We start from the raw sequence: 26,407 nt of genomic DNA, 5'->3' as shown, positions 1-26,407 counted from the left end.
ATTTATTTGTTGGGCATAAAGTCTTGTACATACCTATTTGATCAGGTTTGCTATTACATTATTCATCAAGATCCTTATTTTGAGGACTTGATCTTTCTGTTCCTGAGTTAGGTTCCACCTCTAGCACCACTGTGACTCTTTCCATTCCTCCTTGTGGGTGTTTTTGCTTTAAACATTTTTAATTGTTGTTAGAGATAGTGTATTTAGGGCATTTGCACCTAACAGGGCACTACAGCCCTGTGGCCCCTGCCAGATCCATGGCGATGGAGGTGGGCTCCGTCCTTCCCAGCCTGGGGCTGTGGTGTGTGTGGCTGATACTGACCGTGGGCAGGCAGAGCTCACAGATGCCTTGAACTCCTTCACTGTGACCATGGAAAATGGGCACACCTGGACCCATGTCCAATGCTACTACTTACCATCTGCATCCTCTTGGGTAAGAGACCTGACCTCTTAGCGCCTGTTTTCTTATCTGTCCATTATCAGAAGGATTTATAACTTTATTGCATAAAGTTATATTGTGGCCAGTATACAATCAGTGCTCAATAAATGGAGGTGTATGTTATGGTCTCCTGTGGCAGGACCAAGATATTTAGTGTCTTGGTGATCATGTCTGTAGGTTAAGACAATTTCCAAGGGTCCTCCTCTTCCAGGAAGCCCTCAGATAGATTCCTGCCCGCCACCACCTACTTCCAACCGCAGCCATGAGCATCTCAAGGGCTGAACCAGGGAACTGAGGGTCACACACATTAATTTTACCTGAAGATCCTCTTCGTCCAGTTTCCAGTAAGGAGGGCAAGGTATCTCCTATTTAGACACTTCAGAGTCATGGGCTAGGGAGACCAGAGGGGCTTTTAGAATGGGGCTTTGAGGACGGAGTGGGAGTTATCTGGGCAGAGTAATCATCTCAGATGATTCGGCTGGGACCAAACTTAGGTAAGAGTCTGACTTTCCTGTCCATTTTGCCCCACAATCTGTCACTAAGAAGAGTGAATTCAGAAGTCAGGAGCTAAATGTTTTTTGTTAATACAAAAGTACCTCAAAAATTCCCAGTTAATTTTCACTTTCACTTTTATTTTTTATTAGGATTTTTTTCTATTACTCCCTAGTTATTTGAATTGAAAGCTTGGAACATTGGTTTTTTAAGTTCACTAAGTTTCTGAATTTATTGTTTTCTGAACCATGTGTTCAAGGCTATACATTTTCCTCTGGGCACCTCTTTGGCTGCACTCCAAAGGTTTCATTACATAATACACTCCTTTATGTTCTTTCCTTAAGCCCATGCTTCATTTAGAAATGTTTTAAGATTTCCCACATTGGGTCTTTTGGGGAGGCAGACTTTAATTACATAATCTGCTCCTTGGTGCCAAGATCAGGTTATTTTATTTAATATTTGTTTCATGGAATTTGTAAAGGTGTCCACTGCTGCCCTGGCCAGGTGGCTCAGTTGGTTGGAGCACTGTCCAGTGTATTGAAAGGTTGCAGGTTCGGATTCCCGGTCAGGGCACATGCCCAGGTTGTGGATTCGATCCCATCGGGGTGCATGCAGGAGGCAGCCAATTGATGTCTCTCTTTCACACTGATATTTCTCTCTTCTTTCTGATCTCTAAAAATATCCTTACCCATGTCCTTGGGCAGTGGTCGGCAAACTTGCGGCTCAGCAAACCGCAGCTCACAAGCCACATGCGGCTCTTTGGCCCCTTGAGTGTGGCGGTATTTTGTGGAAGAGCCACACTCAAGGGGCCAAAGAGCCGCATGTGGCTCGCGAGCCGCGGTTTGCCGACCACGGTCCTTGGGTAAGGATAAAAAAAAAAAAAAAAAAGAGTCAACTGCTGGTTTTTCTAAATGCTGATTTTTCATAGATGGTCCATGAATATTTGAGAATTTGGGAAATATAGAATTTGATCAATCTATTCGACTAAGTTTATGAATGGTGGTGTCACATCTTTTATATATGTATTTTTGAATACTGGACCTGATGGTTTCTTAAAGGGATGACCCACCCTTTCCTAGCCTGGGCCCATCCTCACTAAGACCACCCTTCTCATCCCTGGAGCCTGTGTGTGACCGGAGGGGGGAGCGCATCTTTCATCCCATCTCTGGCTTCTAGTCAAGGTATAGACAGGAAATGGTTCCCCCTGCATCCCCTGGCTCTGAGGATGGGCCCATTCACCGGCTAAGAATAGTGCTCCTAACCCAATGCTGCCTTCCGTGGGCTCAGCTCCACCACCAGCCCTTCTGGAGAAGGCAGCGTGGCTGCAGGTGAGACTGACCAGACCCTGAACCCCAGCTCCAGCTTCTGTGTGTGTGACTCTGGGTGAGTGCCTGCCCCTCTCTGAACCTCAGTCTCCCCATCTGTAAACTGGGCTGATGATGCCCATCTCAGAGAACTGGCTCCTGGTAGGTGCTCAATGGTCGTCACACTATAATCAACAAGAATAACTATTTCAAGGAGGCCGCCCTGTAAGACCAGAACGTGGGTTCTAGGTTCAAATCCCAGCCCCTTAGACACTGTGTCATCTTGGACCAGCAACACCACCTCTCTGGGCCCCGCCCCTCATTGGACTGTCACACGACGGAATGAGGATACAGCTTCCCAGGCCCCGGCCAGCCCCGGGACAAGATGGGACAGACCGGGGCACGACAAAGATGCCACCCACGGCCGAGTTCAGACGATCTTCCTTTAATACAAAGTCGATATATCTACATACACAGAGGTGGGAAAACCACCCAGCTGCTTCCGTGTGAATAAACAGTGTCGAGAGCAACGGCAGATCTGCTCTTGTACAAAGAGGAGGCTCACTTGCTCAGGGGTGGGGGATACCGTCCTTTCTGCTTTTGCCCCAAAACTGCCCCGTAGTCCCGGGGGGGGGGGAAGGCTCCCTGAACGGGGGCAGCACACAGCCTCCCTGTCCCCGAAAAGGCAGGACCTCCCGTTCTGTTCGCGCCTCCTCCTCGGGGCGAGGGGTGGGAGGCTCGGGCTGCAGTGCCCACCCCTCCACCGCCCACCCTCAGAACTGTCCTTGATATGTCTGAGAATTTAATCATTAAACAAAAAGAGGAAAAAAAAGGAAAAAAACACCAGGAGCAAAAGGCCGTCCTATTCTCGAGTGAGGCAGGGCTCCTGATGGCAGGAAAGAGGGAGAAGCCGCCGAGGCCGGCTGTCGGGCGCAGCCGCCGGACGCAGCCGCCGCACAAGAACGTTTCCTACCGTGAAGAAACAGACTGTGAAGGTAACAGGAATAAGCAAGGTTTTTCTTTTTAAATTCACTGACTGCGAGTCACTTTTTTTTTTTTTTTCAGTTTGTTTCTTCTTTTAAAAAAAAATGGGAAAAAAATACGCTATTTAAAAAAAAAGAAAATGTCACTGGACAGTTACACGGAGAAAAGAAAGCTGAATTCTGCCCTCCCAGCCCGGCGCCCCCCGAGTGCAGGGCTGGAAGGCTACCTGGGGGGGACGAGGGGTCAAGTTCGTGGCCCCTGCCCTCCTCTGGTTCTGGGGAGAACCCCCATTTGCTCACCACCCCCCTCCCCCCACCCCGGAATTGCTCATTTTGGAATCGGAAGGGACGAGGAATGTGGCAAGTATCTGAAGGCAGCGGCCGGTGCCAGGGAGGTTGCTGGGGGCCGCACGGGGGCTCGAGGGGCCGCGGCGTTCCCAGAGACCGTGTAGAAACGCTGCCGCCGGGCTCCAGGCCTCCCGGGCCCCACCGGCTCTGGCAGAGGCGTCTGGAGCCGCTGGAGTTCGGCCGGGCGACCATGGCTTTAGGTTGCATAGTGGTCAAAGCTTCCCAGGTACTCCAGGGCGGCCTGGTAACAGAACTGGTACTCGTCCTGCGGGGGAACGGGCTCAGTCAGGGCTCTCCTGCTCCGACGCCTCCCCGGGCGCCCCAGGGCCCCAGGGCCACCACCCTCCTCAGCCTGGCGTGTGTCCCTTGTATGGGCTGACTCTCCACCCGAACGCCCTCCCCCGTCTCTGCCTAAAGGTCATGTACATCCTTTAAGACTTGGTTGCTCAGCTGCCCCCGCCACCTGCCCCTTCGGGCTGGGAGTCTGACTCTGCCAGTCTCTCCAGAAGGGTTTGGGGACATCGTGAAAAGGCCCAGCGGGAGTGCGGTCACAGGGAAGACCCTCCCCACTCGGGGCTCAGTCTCCCGGTCGGGGAGCGGTGGGGTCTCAGAATCCGTGGCCGTCCTGGGGTCCTGGCTGAGCCATAAACTTGCTGCGACTCTGGGACTGGAATGGGCCCCTCTGCGTCCACTCCAGGGGACACCTCTTGGCTCTGGACTTCAATCTGCTCTTGTGTCGAGAGTTGACTAGCCCCTTCCAGCCCAAAGCAGGAGGCATTGAGGGCCACCCATTCACAACGAGCCCACCTCACAGAGGAGGAAACTGAGGATCTGGAGACAGTTTCCAGCCGGGGCGTCTCCCCCGCCCCTGCCTCACCTCCGTCTGCACCATGGCCGGCCTCTGGGTCCGCAGCATCTTCACCGTCTGGAAGATGTCCACCACGCCCTCGTACCGCATCCGCTCCAGCACGATGCTGAGCGTGATGAAGACGCCGGTCCTGCCCACGCCGGCACTGTGGGGGGAAGGGCAGCTCAGCGGCAGGGGCTCGGGGCCCCCGCTCCCCAGGCATGGAAATAGCTCAGACTGGACTGCCCGAGGCTGACGGTTACCCTCCTCAGGCCTCAGTTTCCCCGGCCAGAAAGTGGGCTGGGCTCGGGGAGCAGCGCACCTGCAGTGGACGGAGATGGGGCCGTCCTGGCCGAACTGCTCCTTGGTCTTGTGCACTTGGCCGATGAAGTCAATGAAGCCCTCCCCCGACTTGGGCACGCCCTGCTCCGGCCAGTCCGTGAACTGGAACTGCCGGACGGTCCGCGACTGGCCGTCCTGGAAAAGAGAAGAGCCCCACCTCGCTACTGAGGTGCGTGGAGGCAGGGCTGCTTCCCGTCCCATCCCCCACCCGTCCCCGCCCGCCCTGAGGACTCACGCACCATCTTCCACCGAGATGCTCCAGTCTCATTGCCAGCAACACCTTCCTCCCATCTATGTCACCATCCCCCATGGACACTGTCCACTCCCCACTGCTCCTCCCTCCACAACCAGAGGCCATCCAGCACCTCCCTGCCCGGCCATCCCCCCGCCCACCCCACCCACCTCCATGTCCTCTGGCTCCGAGCACCTCCCCACACCATCATCTTTCATCCTTCACCACCCAACGGAGCCTTCCACCATCCACGCTCCAACTCCTCACTTCCTGCCCGAGCCGTTCCGCCCCCCCCCCCCCCGGGCCCCCACAGATGACAGCAGCCCCTCCCTTATCTGCAGTTTCGGTTCCACGCTTTCAGTTACCCGCAGTCAACTAGGGTCCAAAATAGGAATTGCTTATTTCTGGCATTTCCCAGTTGGTAAGTTTTAGATGGTATGACACTGAGGAGTGTGACGGAACCTCACGCCCTGCTCTGCCTGGTACGGGGCGTCCCTTTGCCCGGTGTGTGGGCACTGCATCCGCTCCCGCCCGTCAGTCGCTTAGCGGCCGTCCTGGCCTTCAGATCGACTGTGGCGGCACCGCAGAGCTCACCTTCCAGTGACCCAAGTCTCACCTCACGTGGCCCCAAAGCCACTCAATAGCTTTTGTCACAGTATCTTGTTACAGCTGCTCTACTTTATCACTAGTGCTTGTTAGCTACTGTTAATCTCTTACTGTGTGTAGCTGGTACGTACGTATGAGGAAACCGTCATATATCCAGGGCTCAGTACTAGCTACAGGCTCAGGCTTCCACTGTGGTCTTGGAGCACATCCCCCGCAGGTCAGTGGGGCCCCCGTGCTCCCCACCCTCTATCACCTAAGAGCACCACCAACCCCTCCTGTCTTACCCCCACGGGCGACTGTCCATCCCGGACCACCAGTGACGTCCCCTTCCACTGCCGTTCCCTCCCCACCCCCCAATCATCCTTCCCTCCGACCCGGCCTCCCCACACCCAGCAGCGCTGTCCGCATCTTCATGCTCCCATCCTCCATTCTTCACGACCCAACAGCACCATTTCCCACAGCCCACCCTTCGCGGGGTCACCCTGGAGGGGACCCACCTTCCTCTGACCTTCTCTCACCTCCTCACCTGGCACCGGCCTTCTCCAGCCCCGTCCTCCTCCGTCTGTACCCCGCGCAGCACTGTCTACTGCACTGAGCGCTCATCATTCTTGACTTTTAGAGCCATTTCCCATCGATTTTCTTCTCCATCATCACCCGCCCCCGGGCCCGGCTGTTCTCCGATCTCCCTCCGTCCGTTGCTGATAACACGTCACCCTCACAGCCACGCTCTCCATCCCGTTACCCACTCGTTCCATCCTCCGGTCCCTTCTTCCTCCCAGCACTGTCCTTGTTTGCCTCCTCCCCGTCCAACAGTACAACCTTCCACTGATTCTCCAACCACCTCCCAGCAACCCACTGGCCCCATGTTAACCACCGGCAGCACCAGCACCAGCACCAGCACCAGCACCAGCACCACGCCCAACGATGCTGCTCCTTCACTCCGGCTTCGCCAGCCACTGGCAGCCCCCGCCTGCCCTTTCCCAGCCCCCCCCACCACCCTGCCAACATCCCCTCTGCCTTGTCATTTCTCCCTGCCGGGTGGTGCCAACTCCCAGCACCGAGTCCCGTGGTCCCCCACCCTTTCCCATCCCACAGCCCCAGGTTCCACCCCAGCACCAGCTATAGCAGATCCCCCACCCGGCTCCCAGCCCCTCACACTCTCCACAGGCTGCTGCTTCCGGGGGACACCGCCTCCCTCCCTATCACATGACCCCCTGGGCCGTGTTCCCTAGCGAGCGGGTCCCACAGGCTCAAAGGGGACACGATGGGGCCAGCACAGGGGCACGGTCCTCTTCCACCCACCTGGCGACAAGCGACTGGTCAGCTCACTTTCCTCCCGCCCCCCGTGCTGACTCCTGTCCCGGGCCTTTGCTTCTACCCCCAACTGGGCTGCCGTCTCCAGACCAACAGGGAGGTAGTGAGCTCAGCCTGGGTCTGGTCCCTGCTGCCCACCCGTCCCGCACTCACCCGGGCGTCCGTGACCTTGAATTCCCGCAGGATGTACTGGGGCATGTTGTACTCCGCCATTGGGTCCACCACAAAGTACTGGTAGCGGGCGGAGCGCTCGGCCGGCCAGTACTGGTGACACTTTTCCTGTCGAGGGGATGGCGTCCGTGGTCAGCCCTGTCCGGTGCCGCCGGCCCCGCCCCGCCCTCCGCGTCCCCCGCGTACCCGGCCCATCTCCCGCAGCTTGGTGAGCATCACCACGATGGTGGAGTTGTTCTCCCACAGCATGCGCCAGAAGTCCTCCGTGGTCTCCGCCAGCGGCCCCTGCGTGGCGATGTAGGCCTTCTGCTGCCTGTGGGGTCCGGGGGGGAGGGGGCGGTGAGTCCAGGCTGGTGGGGGGCCCCGGGCCGAGGCCTGGCGCTGGTTGATGCTCCCGATGGGTCAGGAGCAAAGCAGGACCTCGGCAGCCGCACCTGCCACGTGCCCGCCTCCTTGGACCGGGCTGACCAGTGGGCCGCCTCCCCGTCCAACTCGGCCCTCCCAGTCCCCCCATTTCACACACAGGAAAGCCAGCAGCCTCGGGATACATTCCAGCTCGCAGAACTGCCCGCGCCACCTCCCTCCAGTGCCAGTAAACTACTTGGGTCACTGACACAGGCCAAGTCCTCTCTCCCAGCCAGGCCTTGGCACAGTGGTACCTTCTGCCCAGACAACCACCTTCGGCCACGGTTTCTCAGCGTCAGCAGGACTGACCTTCAAGGCTGGCTCACTCTGTGATGGGCACTGTTCTGGGCAAAATCCCCTGGCCCCCACCCACTATATGCCAGTGGTAGCCACCTCTCCCCTCCACACGTACTCAAATCATGACAATCAAAAATGTCCTTAGCCCAGCCCGTGTGGCTCAGTGGCTGACCCTCGACCTATGAACCAAGGAGGTCAGGGTTCGATTCCTGGTCAGGGCACATGCCCAGGTTGCAGCTGTGGGCTTGATCCCCGGTGGGGGCATGCAGGGGGCAGCCAATCAATGATCCTCTCTCATCATCGACGTTTGTCTCTCTCCTAAATCCATACAAGTTTACATGTTTTTAAAAGTCCCTAGACTTGGCCACATTTCCGCTGGGGGACAGAATTGCTCAGACAGAACCACGGGTGTAGAAGGGAAGACGGACCCCGGTACGGACGGCAGCCCTCCCTCCGCCTCAGCTGTGCCTGGCGAGGGGGCAGTGTCTGTGCCGCTTCGGCTCCCAAGCGAGGACGGAGGCCCCTCGGGACCAGGCGGGGACCCGCTGGGGCCGGTGGCGCCAGGCACAGCGGGTACCTGTAGCCGTCGATGAAGCTGGCGTTGATGTAGTCGGAGCCCTCCACGCCCCGGATGGGCTGCAGGCAGACCCGCGTGCTCTCGTACGGCATGATGTTCACCAGGCGGTTCTTGAACTTGTTACAAGGCAGATTGGCACTGATGAAGCGGGACGTGTGGGCTTTGGAGTTGGCCAGCCGCTGGGGGGCGAGGAGGCGGGGCTGGCATCAGAACAGCCTCCAGCCCGAGCCCCGAGGGTGCCACGGTCGCAGGGATCACCACCCCACACCCTGTCCCCATCGCTGGGGGTGACGTCAGTCTCCGCTCCCCTGCCCTTTCCCACCTTGAACTCGAGCTCCATGCCGGTGACGTGCTCGCCGGGCTCCACCTGGGCCAGCTTCTGGATGTAGGCGTAGAGGCTGCGGGCGGGCACCTCCGTGTTGCCGCAGCCCACGGCCTCCAGCAGGGCCTCGTGGATGAAGCTGTACTGGTCCTCGGTCTGCACCATGTAGTTGCGCTGGGACCGCATGAGCGTCACGTGGCCGTACACGTCCACCGTCTTCTCCGGCTTGATGCGCTCCAGCATGGCGTCGATGACGATGAAGCAGCCGGTGCGGCCCACCCCGGCGCTGCGGGGACAGGGTGGCGACCAGGGTCCTCAGGGGAGGGGAGGGCGAGCAGGGCGCACAGGGCGCACAGGTGGGAACAGGACACAGGTGGGAGTGGGGTGCAGGTGGGAGAGGGGTGTAGGTGGGAGCGGGGTGCAGAGACGGGGACCCGCCTACCTGCAGTGGACCACGACGGGGCCGGCATCGGGGGGGTTGCAGGTCTTGACTCTCCGTAGGAAAGCCAGGAATGGGGTTGGGTACTCGGGCACCCCGTGGTCCGGCCACGCCGTGAACTGGAACTGGCGGACTTCACGCTTCTCGCTGGAGCCGTTCTGGGAGCCACAGGGACACACCTGTCACCACAGCCCACCACCCACACGCCTCCGACCCCTGCGCCCATATGACTTGGGGTCCAGCTGCCCCGACACAGAGGGGTCCCCACAGGAAAGCTTCATGTCTGTCTCACACGACTGGGCCAACATTGTGCCCCCACTTTCTCCCTCCACCTGCTCCCGCCATCTTAGCTGGTGGTGTCCCATCCTTGCAGGGGCTCTGACCACAACTTCAATGTCACCCTCGGCGTGACTCCCTTTCTACGCCCAACATACCGGCCAACACTATCACTGCCTTCAGAGTCTATCCCACACCGCCCACTTCTCACCCCCTCATGGCAATCACCACAGTCCTCCCCATCGCCATCCTGGCCCCTCCAGTCTGCCGGTGCCACCCCCCCAGAAGCCAGAGAGCGCCTGTGAGCATGGGTCAGGTCCCGTACCTCCTGTGCCGACAGCCCTCAAGAGCTCCCACCTCCCTTGGGGTAAAAGCCCAAGTCCTCCCCATGGCCCACCGGCCCTGCACAACCTTCCCATCCCCTCCCTATCCTCAACTCCTCTCTCTCTCCCCACTGTTCACTCAGCCACATGGCCTTCTCACTGTTCTTCCAATGCACCAGCTATGGTCCTGCCCCAGGGCCTTTGCACTAGCTGTGCCCTCTGCCTGGAATGCTATTTCTCCACATCTCATGGCTCCCTTCCTCACTTCCTCCAGGTTCCCCAGTACACATTCTATTCCTCTCCTCTCCTTTATTTTAACCCTACACATGAGATTTTGTCGTTTTTGGACCTTGGGCTCAGAGGGGTTTTTGTGAACTTGACCTCACCCCCCTCAAAGGCAAGAGAAGTAAAAGAAAAACAATAAATGAATGGGACCGCGTCAAGCGAAAAAGCTGCGGCACAGCAAAAGAAACCATCAACAAAACAAACAGGCAACCAACTAAATGGGAGAAACACATTTGCAAGTGATATTCGAATACAGGGCTAATATCCAAAATATATAAAGAATTCATACAACTCAACAACCACGAAACAACCTGATTAAAATATGGGCAGAGGACCTGAACAATTTCCCAGGACATACAGATGCCCAACCTCACTAGCTACCAGGGAAATATCAATCCAAACCACAAGGAGGTACCACCTCACCCCTGCCAAAATGGCTATTACCAACAAGACAAGTCACAGCAAGTGCTGGAAAGGCTGTGGAGAAAAGGGAGCCCTCACTCACAGCCGGTGGGAACGTCAACTGGCACAGCCACTACGAAAACACGACGGAGGCTCCTCAAAAAATTAACAATAACCCACCTGGCCCAGCAACCCCTCTCCTGGGGATCTACCTGAAACACTTGACCGACCACACACAAAGATCTGTGTACCCCTACGCTCACTGCGACATTATTCACGGCGGCCAAGGCACGGAGACAACCGCAGTGCCCTCCGAAGGATGAGCGGGTGCAGAGGACGCGGTCCGTACACACAGTGGAATGCTACGCAGCCAAAAGCGAAGACCAAATACTGCCATTGGTGACTACGTGAGTGGACCTTGAGAATATTATGCTGCGTGAAGTCAGTCAGACGGGAAAGCACAGGAAGCAACACATGAGCAAACTCTTAAGTACAGACAACAGAATGGTGGTTCCCAGAGGGGAAAGGGGGTGGGGGACAAGGATAAAGGGGGTCAAATACACAGCGACAGGAGGCGACGGGACTCGGTGGTGAGCACACAATGGAGTGTAGAGATGTCATGTTACCCAGACAGACGCCCTAACCCAGTGGTTCTCAACCTTCCTAATGCCACGACCCTTCAATATAGCTCCACATGTTGTGGTGACCCCCAACCATAAAATTATTCTCGTTGCTACTTCATAACTGTAATTTTGCTACTGTTATGAATCGTCATGTAAATATCTGATATGCAGGATGTATTTTCATTGTTACAAATTGAACATAATTAAAGCATAGTGATTCATCACAACAACAATATGTAATTACATATGTGTTTTCTGATGGTCTTAGGCGACCCCTGTGAAAGGGTCGTTCGACCCCCAAAGGGGTGGCGACCCACAGGTGGAGAACCGCTGCCCTAAACGTATTATCAACCAACGGCAATACATTTAATAAGAAAAGATCTATTATTTGCATGTCTTTGGTCTGTGTCTTGTCCACTAGACTAAGCCCCACAAGGTCAGGATATTCCATCTGTCTTGGTCCCTGCTGTGTCCTGGTGCCAGGTCAGGGCCTGACACACAGCAAGTGCTGGGCGTGTGTGAATGAGCTAAGAATCCTCACTGCCTCCCCTGGTCCATCCTCTCAGCTTTCTGATGCTCGGGCCAGGCCTGTGCTCAATGCTGAGAGGACCTGACTGAGTGGAGGGAGGGTCGTGGTGTGGTAAGCACCTCCGCTCCCCGTCACGACAATCTCCCCTCTGGGTGGCAGGCTGCTGCAATGGCGAACCACCGACGTAGGACAGGGGAACCGCGTTATGGCGAGCAGCCTTCAGGCAAGTACTTATCTAAGATTACCTCTGGCCCAGCCCTGACTGCCCAAGGCCTGCAGGGTCCCTCCAGCTCGGCTCCACCCCAGACTTAAGCTCCCATAAGGGCAGGGCTTAGCGACCTCTGCCAGGACCTGACCCAGGCCCAGGGGGATAACAGATTCACTGCTCAACTGGATTCTGCTGGTTTTGTCCTCTTGCTGTGGCCAGGGACACGAGGTGCCCCACTCCGGGCCTCAGTTTCCCCATCCATAAAATGGGCTTCCTGAGAATGTGGTCAGCCTGGGTCAATGGGCAGAAGCTGGGCCCATCTTTCTCCTCTGCCTCCCCGTCCCCGCCCCCCCCCATCCTCCCTCTGCAGCCTCCAGCCTGGCCTGCCCACCTTGTGCAGGGAGAAGGTCCGCACGCAGAACGTGGCCAGCTCGATGGTGTCCAGCAGCGTTACCTGGATGAAGCCGTAGGTCTCCGTGCCCCTGTTGGGCCAGTACTGATCACATTTGATCTGTGCCGGAAAGGAGAATGGAGGTGAGTGTGAGCCTGGGCTGGCTGGGGACTCTGGGGGTGGGGGGCGGGGTCCAGGCCTCACCCGCGATTTCTCCTCTAGCCGGGTCATCATGACGATGGTGGCCGAGCGCTGCTCCCACACCATGCGCCAGAAGTCCCCGAAGGTCTCGGGCAGTGGCCCCTGCGTGGCGATGTACGCGTTCTGCCGTCGGTAGCCATCCACATAGTTGGCGTTGATGTAGTCACTGCCCACGATGCCTACGGCCCGGGCGAGAAGCCGGAGATCAGTGGGGGTGCCCCGTCCTTTCAGCCTGGCTCCATGAGCCCAACTGGAAGCCCTCTTGGAGCGCCCCGATCTGTCCCCCAGCAAATCGTGGGGATCCCACCTCAGCACTGCTGCCAAGTGGGGCCAGATTGTGCGCTGTGGGGCCGTCCTGGGCACGGCAGGGCGTGGAGCAGCATCCCCGGCCCCACCCTCTAGCTGTCACGAGCAACCCCCTCCTCCAACCTGGGACCACAGAAATGCCCCAGACCCTGCCCTCCGCCCCTGGGTGGCAGAGCGGCTCCAGTTGAGTGGAGCGGTGTGGAGTGGCCGGTGGAAACACGTAAGGGATAGCAGCCATCACTTAAATATACAGCTAACAATCCCCAGCGGTTTCTGGTGCTGGACCAGGCCTGAGCCCAGAATCAGGCTTCTTCCCCCGCGCCCCCCCTCCCCCCTAGCTTGTCTACGCTGGCCTGCCCCATGGCCTGGAGGCGGGGCAGGGGCTGTGGGCACTCGGGGGGAGGAGGGCAGGAGGGCCCGGGACCGCGTGCTACCTTCGATGGGCTGGAGGATGACGCGGGAGTGGTCGTAGGCAATGACGTTGGCGTAGCGGTTCTTGGGCTTGTTCACTTCCAGGTTGGAATGCTCCCACGTGAACTGCTGGCCTGGGTCAATGGACTGCGGGAAGGGGAGGTGGGGGTGTCAGGTGGCCATCGGAGAGCCTGGGGGGGGGGGGACTGGGGGAAGGGTTCAGCTCACCTCGTACTCCTGGGAGAGCTTGAGGCTGTCATTAGCCTTGAGGCGCTCCGTGTGCTCGGCCATGTCTGAGATGGGGATCGGCGGGTGGCTAAGCATGCCTGTGGGGAGAGCAGACCCCGCGGGGCGGCCGGTCATGGGGGGCCAGCCCGAGGCCGGGGGTGGGGTGCTCTACAGTGTGAGTCTGCGATGGACGAGCCGTGGTTAGAGGGCCTGGTGGGTGCAGGGACCGTGGCCCGAGGGTCTGAGTGGAGCAGCGGGGGCTGCAGGCCCGGCCACGCCCGCACCCCTGCTCACACGGTCCTCCCGCTCCGTCCCCACCCAGCCGGGGAAGGGGTGCCCTGGAGGACTTCCAGCTCCTGGTGCCTCGTGGCAGGAAGCAGGCGGGTGACACAGAAATGGAGAAGCGATGGCAGCTGGCTGGGCCTCACTGTTCCCCGGGGTGGGAGACACTCCTTTCTGCCCGTTGGGGTCCGGGGGCCGACGGGTCCTCTGCCAGGAGAGCCGAGGGCCTGCAGGCAGTGTCTCCGCCGGCCCGGGGCAGGCACTGCGCCCCTCACGCTGCGGCCCGTGTCCTCATCCTGTACATGGATGGGTGACAGCCCTGATCTTCGAGCCCCTGGGGTGGGTGGTGCCTGGAGGGAGTGGGTGGGCCTGGCTCTTTCTTCCTGGTATCTGGGTCTGCCAGACCCGTCTCCATGCCCCGGCCAGTGCTCCCTGTGCGCTCACACTCGCACTCTGCGGCTACATCAAACGGGTCAAGCGTTGTCAGGCCGGCTGGTGAACACCTGTTGTTCTGGTGGGGGCCCCCGGGGGTCTCCAAGAGCCCTCCCTATGGAGTGTGAGGCTGGTGTCCACTTGCCTGGTGGCTCTCCCTGCCTGTCACAGGGGTGGGTTCCTGTTCTTCCGTTCGTATGTGTCTCACCTACGTCCCTGTCCCCACCCCTGCACACAGTCACCACCAGCACGCTAAGGGCACAGTGGGCCAGACCCCTTTCCCCTGAAGCCAGCGCAGGACAGGTGGGCAGAGAGAGGTGGCGGGATGGAGAAACCAAAGATGAAAACAAACGAGGGGCGGGTGGGGAAGGGAGCCGAGAACAGAAAGACACAGGAACTAACTTTCAAAGTGAAACCCCGGCTCCCTGAGGGGGCTGCTGAGGCCTGAATCTGCAGAAACAGCAAACAATAAATAAATGAAAACACGCGGGGCGCTGCCTCCCCCACCCCGTGCTGGGTGCACGCACACGGCTGCCGACAGACGCAGGGCCGAGCACGTCAGCCGCGAGGGACACGCGCTGCGGCCCGACCCCAGGACCCGGAGCAGCGGCTGCTTCCGCTGCCCGGTGTTTAGCCACGACTCTGGGAGGATCCCGCAGTTTTGGTTTCTTCCGTCAACGTCACCCACACCCCTCTGGCCCTGGGTCCCTGTGTGGGTCATGGCGGGGTTTGGAGAAGGCAGGATGGTGAGGGAGACCTGAGGGTCTTGGAAGGACAGGGGCCGACGCCATGAACTTTAAGAGGACGTCAGCCGTCAGTTAAACACACAAGTTTGAAACCCTCATTTAAATGGAAACAGCTGCCACCGGAGAGAGAAGAGAAGGGAGTACGTTAGAGGTGCCACATGAGACCTTCCGTGATTCCTACGGAGGACGGCAGCCATCCGTTAAATATGTTTAAAATCTCTATTTGGTTGGAAACCGAGTTAATATGGACCAGTCAGAAACAGAAAGCAGATTCTAGAGCGCGGGTGGCGGGAACGAGGGAACCACGTTAGGAACAGCCACCATCAGTTACATGAAAAGCCCCTTGTTTGGTTAGAAGCAGCTGGCACGAGCCGGTCAGAAGGAGGAGGCGGAAGTGCGTGGTTCCTGTATGTGAAGATGATCACGGACAAGACTGATTCAGTTTCCCACCGGGCGTGGAGGTGACCTAAGCTGCATCTTACTCATCTACAGGGAGCTGTTCGGAGGCAGACGGCGCGCGAGCATCTGTGGCGTGGAGGGGAGATGCGGGCCGTGTGGGAGGTGTAATTAGTGTCTTGCTAGGGGCACATCCCAGGGAGTGTGGGAAAAGGCCAAGTGGTCTTCAGACTAGAGGTGTGAACAGAAGCATAGCTCTTTCTGCCAGAAGAAAGGAGGAAGGCTCTGTGGTTTAACACGTCCTTTAAGCTCCCCACAGAAGACAGCAAAAGCCTCGTTTGGTTGTAAAGTGGAACTGACCCGTGAGAGTTCCAAGCCTGGCACAGGTAGGAAGCTGGGAATCGGGACCTGGCTGCACCGAGCACAGTGTGGCGAGGCCGGGGAGGGTCGCCGCAGGCAGCTCCCTCTCCCCGGGCAGTGCTGTCCCTGGCACCTGGGGTAAGCACATACCTGGTGTCTGGAAGTTAATGCGCCTCATTTCCACGGGGTCCTTGGGGTGGTGGGGGGCGAGGTCGGCGTTGTTCAGCAGGCATTTGGTGCGGGGCTCCGAGTCCTTGCGTTTACTTTGGAGGAGAGAGAAGAATCGGCGAGTGCCAGCATGTGCCCACAGACGTGTATGCACGTGTGAACACACTCCAGGCCCTGTGTATACACACGACTGGGGTTCCCAGGGTCATGTGTACACACGTGTGCAACTACAGGAGCAGCCAGGCCCTCCCCCACCCCCCTTCCTCAGCCTCCCTGGGCCTCTAGAAGGGCGGGCCAGTTCTTACCTGTCAGGTTTGCTGCTCCCAAAAGCAGGCACAGGAGAGGAGGGAAAGAAGACAGGTGAGGGTGTGCTGGCCACATGGGCCTGCTCGGTAATGGTGGGTGGCTTTCCTAACCTCTCTGAGCCTCGGTCTCACCCAGGAAACAGGGCTCATCCTGGTTGCGGGCCCACCACCCACCCTGTCCAAGCTGAGACCGGGCCCACGCGGCCGCTATCGTCATTAAACTGGACTGACAGCCTCTGCCCCACACCTTCCCCCTCAGGGGACTGTGGGGACTAAGGGGGGTCAAGCCTCTGGCCGGTGTGAACCCGTCCTGCTGGACTGTGTTACTTTGATCAAGCAGCTTAACCTCTGGGCTCGGGTTCCCCATCGATACCATTGAGGGCTCCCGTGATGATCTTCTGAGATGACCCCCCCAGACACCCCCCTTTTCCGGGAACCCCCTTCTGTCCAGGGGAGTGCGGGGCCTCACTTCTTGTAGAGGAGGATGGCAATAACGATGCAGATGATGAAGACCACGGCTAGCACGGGCCCGATCACCCAGATGAGCCCCTCCTCGCCATCCACGATGGGCTGGGGGTCCGGGTTGTCCAACTGGAAGGGGTCTGAGAAGGGACTGGCGGCGAACGTCTGCGCACACAGGTGGAGAGAACCTCCCTCAGCGTCCCTCCTCCTCAGAGCCAGACGTGCCTTCCTCCACAGACCCCGATGCCCCTCCCAGGCTCCCCACCTGCCTCTGGCTCCTGAGAACCCTGGCCCTTGCCAACCTGGCACCCCCCATCCCCGCCTGCCACTCTCAACTCCTTTCCGTTCCTCTTGTGCCTCCAGACCTTTGCACATGCAGATCCTGCGGTGCCCTTTCTGGTTGAACTCCTACCCATCCAGCCAAAGCCCCAATTCCCAAGTTCCTTCCTCTTGGCATCCCCCGACTTCAAGTCCTTCCCTGGGCCCAGGAAGCTGGGAGGATCGGTGTCTGGCTCCCAGGTCAGGGCCCGGGGCTGAGGCCGCACTGGGGCCGGCCTCACTCAGCGGGCGTGGCTGGGAGGGGCGGCCTCACTCAGCGGGCGTGGCTGGGAGGGGCGGCCTCAGCGGGCGTGGCTGGGAGGGGCGGCCTCACTCAGCGGGCGTGGCTGGGAGGGGCGGCCTCAGCGGGCGTGGCTGGGAGGGGCGGCCTCACTCAGCGGGCGTGGCTGGGAGGGGCGGCCTCAGCGGGCGTGGCTGGGAGGGGCGGCCTCAGCGGGCGTGGCTGGGAGGGGCGGGCGTGGCTGGGAGGGGCGGGCGTGGCTGGGAGGGCGGACCCGTGGGGACTCACCGGCTCGCTCTTCTGCAGCACGGCGAGCACGAAGAGAACGTAGCGGTGGCCGGGCTCCAGGCCTCTGTTGTCAAAGCCGCCGTACTGCTTCTGGTCCCCGGGCTGGAAGGTGGGGGGCAGCACGGAGAAGCGAGCCGCGATGTAGGGCCGGGGCGCCTCGAGCTGGCGCGAGTGCCGCAGGCTGCGCCTCTGCAGCCGGGAGATGTCCTGGATGAGCTACGGAAACAGGCGCGGGCTGCTCAGGGCGGCTGGGATCCCCGGGGCTCAGGGCGGCTGGGACGTGTCCTCCCCGGGGCTCAGGGCGGCTGGGATCCCCGGGGCTCAGGGCGGCTGGGATCCCCGGGGCTCAGGGCGGCTGGGACCCTCGGGGCTCAGGGTGGCTGGGACCCGTCCGCCCTGGGGCTCAGGGCGGCTGGGATCCCCCAGGGCTCAGGGCGGCTGGGACCCGTCCGCCCCGGGGCTCAGGGCCGGCTGGGACATGTCCCGGGCAGGCTGGGCCCTGGCCCTCACCTCCTCCAGGTCCATGTCCTCCGGGCTGCCCAGTGGGGTCAGGAACTGGCCACCACGAGACTTGCGCAGCGGCACCATCACAATGAAGTAGTTCCTGTCACGAGAGGAGCGGCAGAGGGGCGCCGCCTGTAGGCCGACCGGACAGAGCTGCCCTCCGGGGGCCGAGTGGGGAGTCTCCCTTCTGCTCCTACAATGGGGTCTACTGCCCTACAGCCCCAGCCATGTTTGACCCTCCAGGCCATCGATCACACTGACTTCTGCCTACAAAGCCTTTCCCGTGCAGTTGTATTTCTTGAATTCCTATGCACCCTTCAAAGCCCCAGCTTCCACGCCCACACATTTTTGGAGCCCTTACGTCTCCTCTGCCCCTTACCGCCACACCCAGGGGCCGAGAGTCTGTGCAGAGTGGCCTCCCCACCTATCTGGGAACCCAAAACCAGTAGGTCAGGCACACAGGGTGTCAGAAGATGTTGGAGAAGCAGACACAGGCCACAGTTAGTGACTCTTCCTGTGAGAAGCACGGGACCTCCGTGGGGACCACACAGGCGGGGCTGGCGGAACCCCCATCTTATAAACACCACCCCGACACGCCTCGGCTCCAGCCTAGCCCCAACCCTGGCTGAGGAATGGTGGCTGGCTAACGGGGGCGAGGGGCCCTGGGATGTCGGCATACTGGACGGGCACGGGGCTCTGGCCGTCGGGAAGATACACCATGATGAAGCCATCGGTGTTGGGCTTGGGGGCCACGCTGGGCTTGCCACTGAGCAGGTTGAAGGCAGTCCAGGCCGTGACCGTCTGCTGGAGGCCGCCCAGGCTGCTGCCGCGGTTGGTCAGCACGAAGTTGTAGAAGGTGTTGGGCTTGAGGTGCGTGATGAGCTTTTTGGTGGTGCGGCCATCCACGTCCAGTGTGAGCCCATTGTACTGGATCTGTGGGCCGGGGCTGGCTCAGTGGGGTCTGGGCTGACCTCCGACCCTGACTAAACCTAGATCCCAGCTGAGCCCTCACCCTCACTGGAGCCCCAATCCTAACTGAGCCCTAATCCCAGATTAAACTTCAATCCCAGCTGAGTCCCAACTTTGAGACCTAATCCCAGAGTGAACCCCAACCCCAGACGGAGCCTCAATCCCCAGTGAAGCCCAATCCCACTCAGCCCCGAGTCCAGCTGAACCCCAACACCACCCCAACAAGCCCCAACTCCAGACCCAGCCCTCACCCTGGCCATGCTCTACACCGGACCCGCCCGCCCGCCTGCGGGGCCGCACCTTGTAGGGGGTGGGCGAGTTGTAGTTGTCGGGGAACTCCCAGCTGAGCAGGACCGAGGTCTTCATGATCATCTTCACCTTGAAGTTCTTGGGCGAGACTACCGGGCAGCAGTCCAGCGGGAGAGAGCAGAAGAGAAGCCCAGTAAGTGCCAGGCAGGGCCGGGCGGGCGGGTGGGGTGGGGCGGCCCAGGCATTCCCTGTTGTCCGCTGTGCCCGTGGCCTTCCTGCCTGGCCCTGGCCCGGCCCTGCCTGGCCCTGTCCCAAGACCCTGCTGGGGGAGACGGCGCGGCTGCGGAGAGAAGGCAGAGGAGAAGAGGGGTGGGGGATGGTGGTGCCACCGAGGCACGTCCCACCTTTGCCAACGCCAGAGCCTCGGGGTCCAGACTCGCCTCGAGCATCACGAGGAAGCAGAAAAGTGACCACTTACCTGGCGGGGGAGAGGGAGGGGGCTGGGGCGGGGGTGGGCGCAAGGCCCGGTCCGGCTCTGGTGCGGGGTCTCCGCGCGCCTACCTTGGTCCCGCAGGAACGTCCGGTAGCGGACAGGGGGGCTGTAGGGGCCGGGGCCCCGGCGCGTGTGGGCCCGCACTTGGAGGTCATAGGCCGTGTCGGGCTTGAGGCCCTGCAGCGTGAGCACGTTCTCAGCGCCCGGCTCGGCCGCTGCCAGCAGCTCAGTCTCGCGGGCGGGGCCCGGGGCACCGGCCTCCCGGACCGCCACCGTGTACTTGACGATGGCCCCGTTGCGCTCCGCAGGCACGGGCGGCAGCCAGCGCAGCAGGACGGTGCCGGCCGAGGCGTTGCCAGCCGCCTCGAGGATCTGCGGGTGGCCGCGGGGCGTGTCCTCCGGGATGCTCAGGGCCTCCGCCGCCTCCTCGCCCAGGCCACCTCGGCTGCGGGCTGCCAGCCGGAACACGTACGTGGCCCCCTTGTGCACGCCCGACGCCGTGTAGTGGTCCTCGGTGGGCGGGAACTCCAGCGTGGCCAGGGGTGATGAGTCCTCTCGGCCGAACTGCAGGCGGTAGCCCAGCACCTGGTCCTCGGTGGTGCCAGCTGGGGGCTCCCAGCGTGCCAGCAGGCTGCCCTCGGGGGTCTGCTGCACCGACAGGGTGGGGCGGCCCAGCACTGTGGGGACACAGGGCCAGCATCAGTGGCCGCCTGCCCGCCAGGGAGCACGGGGTAGGGTTGCAGTTTTAAAAAATGGGTCTCAGAGAGGCCTCCCTGAGAAACGACGAGGTGAAGAAGGCAGGTAGGGAGCCGCAGGGAGGTCTGGAAGGAACAGTGTTCCAGGCAGAGGGAATGGCAGTGCAAAGGCCCTGAGGCAGGCCTGTGCTGGGTGAGCATAAGGAACAGCAAGGAGACCCCAATAAAGGAAAACACCCACAGACGTCACAGTGGCCTCATCTATGTATCTCCTCCTTTAGTCAGGAAGCCAGACATTTCTTGCCTTGTTTACTTGCAGGGCTGCCAGGAGAGGCGGCTTCCTGGGGTAGCTGGAGCGATGAGGATACTGCCCCCAAATGACAGGGGATCAGGTACCTCGCTGGTACCTGATTAATACCCATGGGACACAGCAGTGCCCAAATCCTGCACATGCCTTATGGTTTTCACAGTCTGAGTAGCAATGAATGAGCCAAGAGAGGTTTTGGGGTCAGGCAGAGAAGGGGGAAGGCTGGGCTCTGCAAAGGAAACCAGGCTTCCCCCACTGCAGGACTTATCAGGACCTTTAATGGACTGTGCTATGAGCAGTCACAGTGTCTGCGGTAGGCTCGGCTTAGCAAGCACAGCTCTAATGCAATGTCCCTGAGAGACCATAGGAGGCTCCTCAGAGGAGGAGACAGGGGCACTGGACCCTGGAGGATATACAGACTAACCAGGTTCAGAAAACAGCATGCGCGGGGCTGGCAGTAATGCAGAGAGGGGCTGTGTCCAGCCTGAATGTCAGACTGTGTGGTCAGAGGTGTACGAGTGTCCCGGAGAGAGGAAGGGTGTGGGGAGTGGGATGGAGGCCTTTCTACTGTTTCTCAAACACACTCCTTTGCCTGGGCTGTGCCCTCTTACATTTTCACAGCTACGGCTCTCTCCTCACTCAGCTCAATGGTGGCTGGGGCAAAAACAGAACCTTGGGACTGATGGGCGGAGCCAGAAGGGGAAACTGAGGCAGGGCTGCCAGGAGAGGCGGCTTCCTGGGGTAGCTGGAGCGATGAGGACACCGCCCCCAAATGACAGGGGATCAGAGCCATGACGGAGGCATGACAGGGTGCTGGGGGCCCCAGAAGAGGCATCAGACCAAGACTGTGGGATAGGGGTGGGGTGGGGAAGGCTTCCGGGTGAGGTAGAAACGAAGCAACGACCTAAAGGATGGGGAGGAGACAGCCAGGAAGAGAGGGAGTCTGAGCAGAGGGAGCAGCCGGGTAAAGCCAGGAGGATGAGGGCGTTAGCGGTGGCTGTTAACTATCTGCATCTGGATGGAGCCAAGTAGCTAAGGAAGAGAGTGATGATGAGGAAATGGGGTTGGGCCTTGCTGGGCCCTGAATGCCCCCTTGAGCAGCCCCCACCCCGTTTGCTCTGGCGGCTCCCCCTGCCCAGCACACCCTTTCCCCACATGGGCTCAAGAACGCTCGCTGAGGGGACTCCAGGGGCAAAGGAGCCATGGGGGGAGGGGCCTCATACCTGCTCCCTTGGTCACGACCACCTTGGGTTTGCTGCGAGCGCCATCGCCTTTCATGGTGTAGGCGGCTACAGTGATGGAGTAGGTGGTCTCAGGCTGCAGGTTTGTGATGACCATCTCCTGCAGGCAGGGGTGGGGTCAGTGAGGCAAGCAGGGTGAGACCAGCCCTGTCCACCCTCCTTCTAGGGCTGGGCTCAAACAAGGTGGACGCGGGGCCTGGTCCTCAGACAAAGACGTGCACACAACCTCATGCAGAGACCCCGACGGAGCAGGTCCATGCTGAGATGGGCACACGCAGCCGCACTGAACAGGGAGTTGCCCCTGCCCTAGGCTCCCACCGCAGAGTCTGTCATTGCAGCAGCCACCAGAGGGCGCCTGTGAGCATCTGAGTTGGTCCCATCCCCCCTCTGCCCACAGCTCTCTAGGTTTCCCACCTCCCTTGGGGTAAAATCCCAAGTCTTCCCCATGGCCTAGAAGGCCCTGCAATCCCTGCCATATCTCCTCCCCGCTCTCACCTCCTTCTGTTCCCCTCACCCACTCTGCTCCAGCTACAAGGACCTCCTTACTGCTCCTCCAACACGCCAGCCCCAGTCCTGCCACAGGACCTTTGCACAGGCTCTTCCCTGCCTCCACTACGACCATTGGTGTGCTGGAATTTCCTATACCAGCTCACGAGAGCCAATATTCAAATATTCAGGAATTTTGTGAGCCAGTTATTAAACACAGCCAATACTAAAAAGTAAATTAGGCCGAAACCGGTTTGGCTCAGTGGATAGAGCGTCGGCCTGCAGACTGAAAGGTCCCAGGTTAGATTCCGGTCAAGGGCATGTACCTGGGTTGCGGGCACATCTCCAGTAGGAGATGTGCAGGAGGCAGCTGATCGATATTTCTCTCTCATTGATGTTTCTAACTCTCTCTCCCTTCCTCTCTGTAAAAAGTCAATAAAATATATATATATATATGTAAATTATGTAAACTTACAATTAAATAAAAAAAAAATTTAAAGCACAAAGGTATTAAATACTCAATACCCCCGTCCTAACTATTCTACTATGTTTACCACTAGGCTATTGGGTCACTTGTCCCTTGTGGTAGAAAACTATACAACCATGAGCCCCTGCACACCTAGCTGTAGCTTGAAACTGACGTGGTGGGAGTATTTACGCCAAATGCTACAGATCAGGGTGGCCCCACCCACCCATCTGGAGAGCTGGCATTTACACCAGTCTACACCGGCCTCCGCCAGTGCTGTAACTACACATATTTGTATCTCTTTCCCATGACACCCCTCTCCCACACTGGACTGTGACCCAGGGAGGGCAGGCTCAGAGCTGTCATTTCTGCAGCACCTCTCTCAGGAGCTAGCCTACAGTAGGTGCTCCGTCAATGACTGCTTGTTCAACCAATGCCAGAGCACCCTGCTTGCACACACACCCATGAACACCATCACACACGTGTCCATGTCCCCACACATGCACACCACAAACACGTCCAGCATGCCTGGGAGTTCAGAGGGGTCCCCAGGTCAAGAGCATGAGGAGGGGGCAGGGATGCATGAACAGAGGGTCTCCTGCCCCTGAGCCTCACATTTAGACCCTCCCAGGAGAGCCTGTGGCCTCTGTATGAAAGGCAGAAAGACAGCCCAGAGAGGCGGCGACTGGCCCAGAGTCACACAGCAACCCCAGCCGGGCCCAGGGCCTCCGGAACAAGCTTGGAAGGATGAAGACGGTGGCGCTACAGGCCTCCTTTCTAACCCCGGGCCACTGCGCCCGCCCTCACTCAAGGGCCAGAATGAAATGGACACTCTGAGCAGAGAGAGAAATTTCTAGGTCAGGGAAGCCTGCGGCAGGTGATAGAAGGGTCAGGCCAGGCTGGAAAGTGAGCAGCTCTGGTCTGGGTCCGACAGGGAGGTGGTGGGGTGGAGGAGTGGGTGGGCGCCGTAGGAAAGGCATCCCAGGCCTCAGAACGGCTTGTGCAAATGGAGAGGACTGCAAGTGGGGTGTGTGTATGTGTGTAACTGGGATCTAGGGGCCACCCAGGTAAGAAGGATAAGAGATGACCTCTGTCTTGTGTCCAGGTCACCCCTCTGGGGTCCCCCGCAGGTGCCCCTGGGGCTGCTGGGCCCATTTGCCTGATGTGAAAACTGAGACTGCTGGCTCCAAGAGGGGTGCATCGGGGACCCAGGGGAGGAGACCCTTTGACAAGGGGCGTGCAGGGGTGGGTGTCACAGAACAGCAAGGCACGGCCCGCGCGGGAAGAGCACGCCAGTGGCCAGAGGGCACTACTTACATATTCGGCCGTGTCATCCGTCTCCCACTGAGCGTGGGAGGAGGCGGCAGGGGAGAGAGGAGGAGATGAGCGGGGTGGCCAGAGAGAGAGAAGCAGCGAGAGGGCAGGAGCACAGGGGTGGATGCCCATCCCCACCCCCCTGGAACGCCACCCTCCCAGGCCCCGCCCCAGAGCCCCGCCCACCTGGGCATCGGCCAGCATGACGTCCTTGATGCGCGGTGGCCCCCGCGCCTCGGCGCCCTCCATGCGCACATAGTGGACCTGGTAGCCGCGGATCTGGCCATGCTGCCGGCCTGGCAAGGGTGAGCGCCACAGCACGCGGATGGCCGTGGCGTTGAGCGCCTCCGCCTCCACCTTCCGCGGCGGCGCGCTGGGCACTGGCAGGGGGAGGAGGGGAGCAGGAACGAAGGGGAGGGTGGGGGGTGCCGTTACTGGGGCGCCCGGCCCTGCCCCGGGCAGCTGCCCGATGCCGGGGTGACAAGTGGCTGCTGATTAACTAGGCGCCCGAAGCGCACACCACCATTTACAGATGGGCAACTGCGCAGCCCCAGTGCCCACGGCTACCTCCCAGGCCACAGGACAGGAGAGGGCACCCACGCCTTGTTCTAAGGGCCTAGGCACACTCCACCGTGCTCACAGCCTGCCTCCACACAGCGGCTCGTTCCTCATTTACAGATGGGGAACCTGAGGCCCAGAAAGTGGATTCCATGGTCACAGGCTTAGAGAGGCCAAGCAGGGTCTGAACCAGGCAGTGCAGCCGCCCACTGGGGCTCCTTCTCAGCCAGCCCCCAGGTCGGAGCCTGACCCACCCCTCCCCCACCATGAAGAGCTGCTTCGTCTCTTCCCCAAGCTTCCGACACAATGCGGCCCCGTGGCTCAGAAAGCAAACTGGGTTCAAAGGGGCTCGGTGTTACTGGGGAAGCTCCTCACTTCATCGAGCCCCAGGCCCTTGGCATCCATCTCACTTTGCAGCTTAAAACTTTCCACCTCGCAGCTGGCCGCGGCAGGATACTGACACCCCAGAATTTGACCAACGGCACAGATCAGTCTGTCTCCCAGTAGTTGCTGGTTAAATGTTATCAGCACACAGTCAGCCTACACTTAGGTAGGATGGGTCAGACCCAGGAAGCCACAGATCCTGGCTCATCCCAAGAGAAGTCTAAACGGTGGGTATTTGGGGTGAGGGGACCATAGATTTTTTGCAAGCGCTACTTGCTGCTTCTTACACTTTGGTTCCACGGTTTCGACCATTGGACCAAGTGGCGGGGGTGCCAGCTCAACTTTCCAGGCACAAGGCTCAGGGAGCCAATGGTGCCCAAAGGTCTAGAGCAGAGAATTCCCAGCCAAGGAGCCCGGGGTTTCTCGGGGTGAGAGCTCGCTTCGCGTCTCCCTCTCATGACAGCGGCTTCTACCTCTTGGCCACCAGCCAGCCCGGTTTTCCAGACAGGAGGCTCCCGGGCGGGGTGGACTGGGGCCTGCAGGGGTCCCCAGGCCAGGGCGGTGCTTACCGTCCTCGTCGGTGCGGATGACCACGGGCGAGCTCTCGGGCCCTGGTCCCACCTCTGTGTGAGCGACAGTCGTGATGCGGTACTCCGTCCACTTGTCCAGTGCCTCCAGCAGGATCTGAGTGGTGGTCGGGGGGATGCCGTTCACCTCCTTGGGTTGCGGGTCCTCCGAGCCCAGCGGTCGGTAGCGGACGCTATAGCTCACCAGGGCCCCGTTGTGTGTTTCCGGCGGTGGCGGGCGCCAACTTACCAAAATGGCCGTGGAGCGTGTGCTGACACACTTAACATCTTGAGGGGGGGCAGACGGTTCTATTGGAGGGGGAAGAACGTCGGGGTGGGGAAGGGAGCGGGATGGGCAGGGAGGGGACGGGGAAACAAAAGATGGGAAAGAGAAAATAAAAAAGAAGATGATAACAAACAAAACAGGACCAAAGCAAAGAGAAGTCGAACCCAAAAGAGGCGGGTGTCAACCAAAGGTGAGATGGGTGGGTGGGGGTGGGGCTGGGAGGGCTGGCCAAGAACACTGCACTCACTCACGTGACTGAACCTATCTGACACATAGGTCTTAGGTAGTGGGCCGCCACAGTCCCTGCGGAGCACACATGTGTGTGCCAGGCACTGTGATGAAAGGAGCAGCAATAAAAGCACCATTTACTGGGTACACACTATGTGTCAGGCACCGTGCCAAGTAGAATAGCAATAAAAGCCCCATTTCCTAGTCACCTACTGTGTGCCAGGCATGGTGCCAAGGGCTTCACAGAATAACAGCAAAAGCATCTATTTATTGCCTCGTCCAGGTGGCTCAATTGGTTGGAACGTTGTACACCAAAAAGGGTGTGGGTTTGATTCCCAGTTAGGACATATACCTAGGTTGCA

At 59.7% G+C, this 26,407-nt stretch overlaps 2 protein-coding genes across 2 annotated transcripts in view; one reads left to right on the top strand and one right to left on the bottom strand.

Annotated features, from left to right (window-relative positions):
- Positions 1-26,407, top strand: part of KDM4B (lysine demethylase 4B) — a 254,493-nt gene that overhangs the window by 186,586 nt on the left and 41,500 nt on the right. The window lies entirely within an intron of this gene.
- Positions 2,665-26,407, bottom strand: part of PTPRS (protein tyrosine phosphatase receptor type S) — a 100,834-nt gene continuing 77,091 nt past the window's right edge. Inside the window, exons 11-35 of the mRNA XM_081091514.1 lie at positions 25,535-25,840; positions 24,210-24,403; positions 24,027-24,053; positions 21,740-21,857; positions 19,583-20,191; positions 19,073-19,170; positions 18,483-18,736; positions 17,810-17,903; positions 17,300-17,515; positions 16,460-16,617; positions 15,991-16,002; positions 15,668-15,780; positions 14,418-14,465; positions 13,302-13,399; positions 13,097-13,220; positions 12,360-12,535; positions 12,156-12,275; positions 9,122-9,276; positions 8,680-8,965; positions 8,358-8,536; positions 7,265-7,391; positions 7,061-7,186; positions 4,736-4,890; positions 4,444-4,579; positions 2,665-3,831 (exon numbers count right to left, since the gene is read on the bottom strand). Of these exons, the coding sequence (XP_080947640.1) occupies positions 3,763-3,831; positions 4,444-4,579; positions 4,736-4,890; positions 7,061-7,186; positions 7,265-7,391; positions 8,358-8,536; positions 8,680-8,965; positions 9,122-9,276; positions 12,156-12,275; positions 12,360-12,535; positions 13,097-13,220; positions 13,302-13,399; positions 14,418-14,465; positions 15,668-15,780; positions 15,991-16,002; positions 16,460-16,617; positions 17,300-17,515; positions 17,810-17,903; positions 18,483-18,736; positions 19,073-19,170; positions 19,583-20,191; positions 21,740-21,857; positions 24,027-24,053; positions 24,210-24,403; positions 25,535-25,840 (3,998 nt within the window). The 3' untranslated portion in view covers positions 2,665-3,762. The remainder of the gene's footprint in view (positions 3,832-4,443; positions 4,580-4,735; positions 4,891-7,060; positions 7,187-7,264; positions 7,392-8,357; positions 8,537-8,679; positions 8,966-9,121; positions 9,277-12,155; positions 12,276-12,359; positions 12,536-13,096; positions 13,221-13,301; positions 13,400-14,417; positions 14,466-15,667; positions 15,781-15,990; positions 16,003-16,459; positions 16,618-17,299; positions 17,516-17,809; positions 17,904-18,482; positions 18,737-19,072; positions 19,171-19,582; positions 20,192-21,739; positions 21,858-24,026; positions 24,054-24,209; positions 24,404-25,534; positions 25,841-26,407) is intronic.

Source organism: Myotis nattereri (genome assembly GCF_964212035.1).
Source record: "Myotis nattereri genome assembly, chromosome: 5".
Lineage (NCBI taxonomy): Eukaryota > Metazoa > Chordata > Mammalia > Chiroptera > Vespertilionidae > Myotis > Myotis nattereri.
Note: the sequence above shows the minus strand (reverse complement) of the source record. Positions and strands in the feature narration are given on the sequence as shown.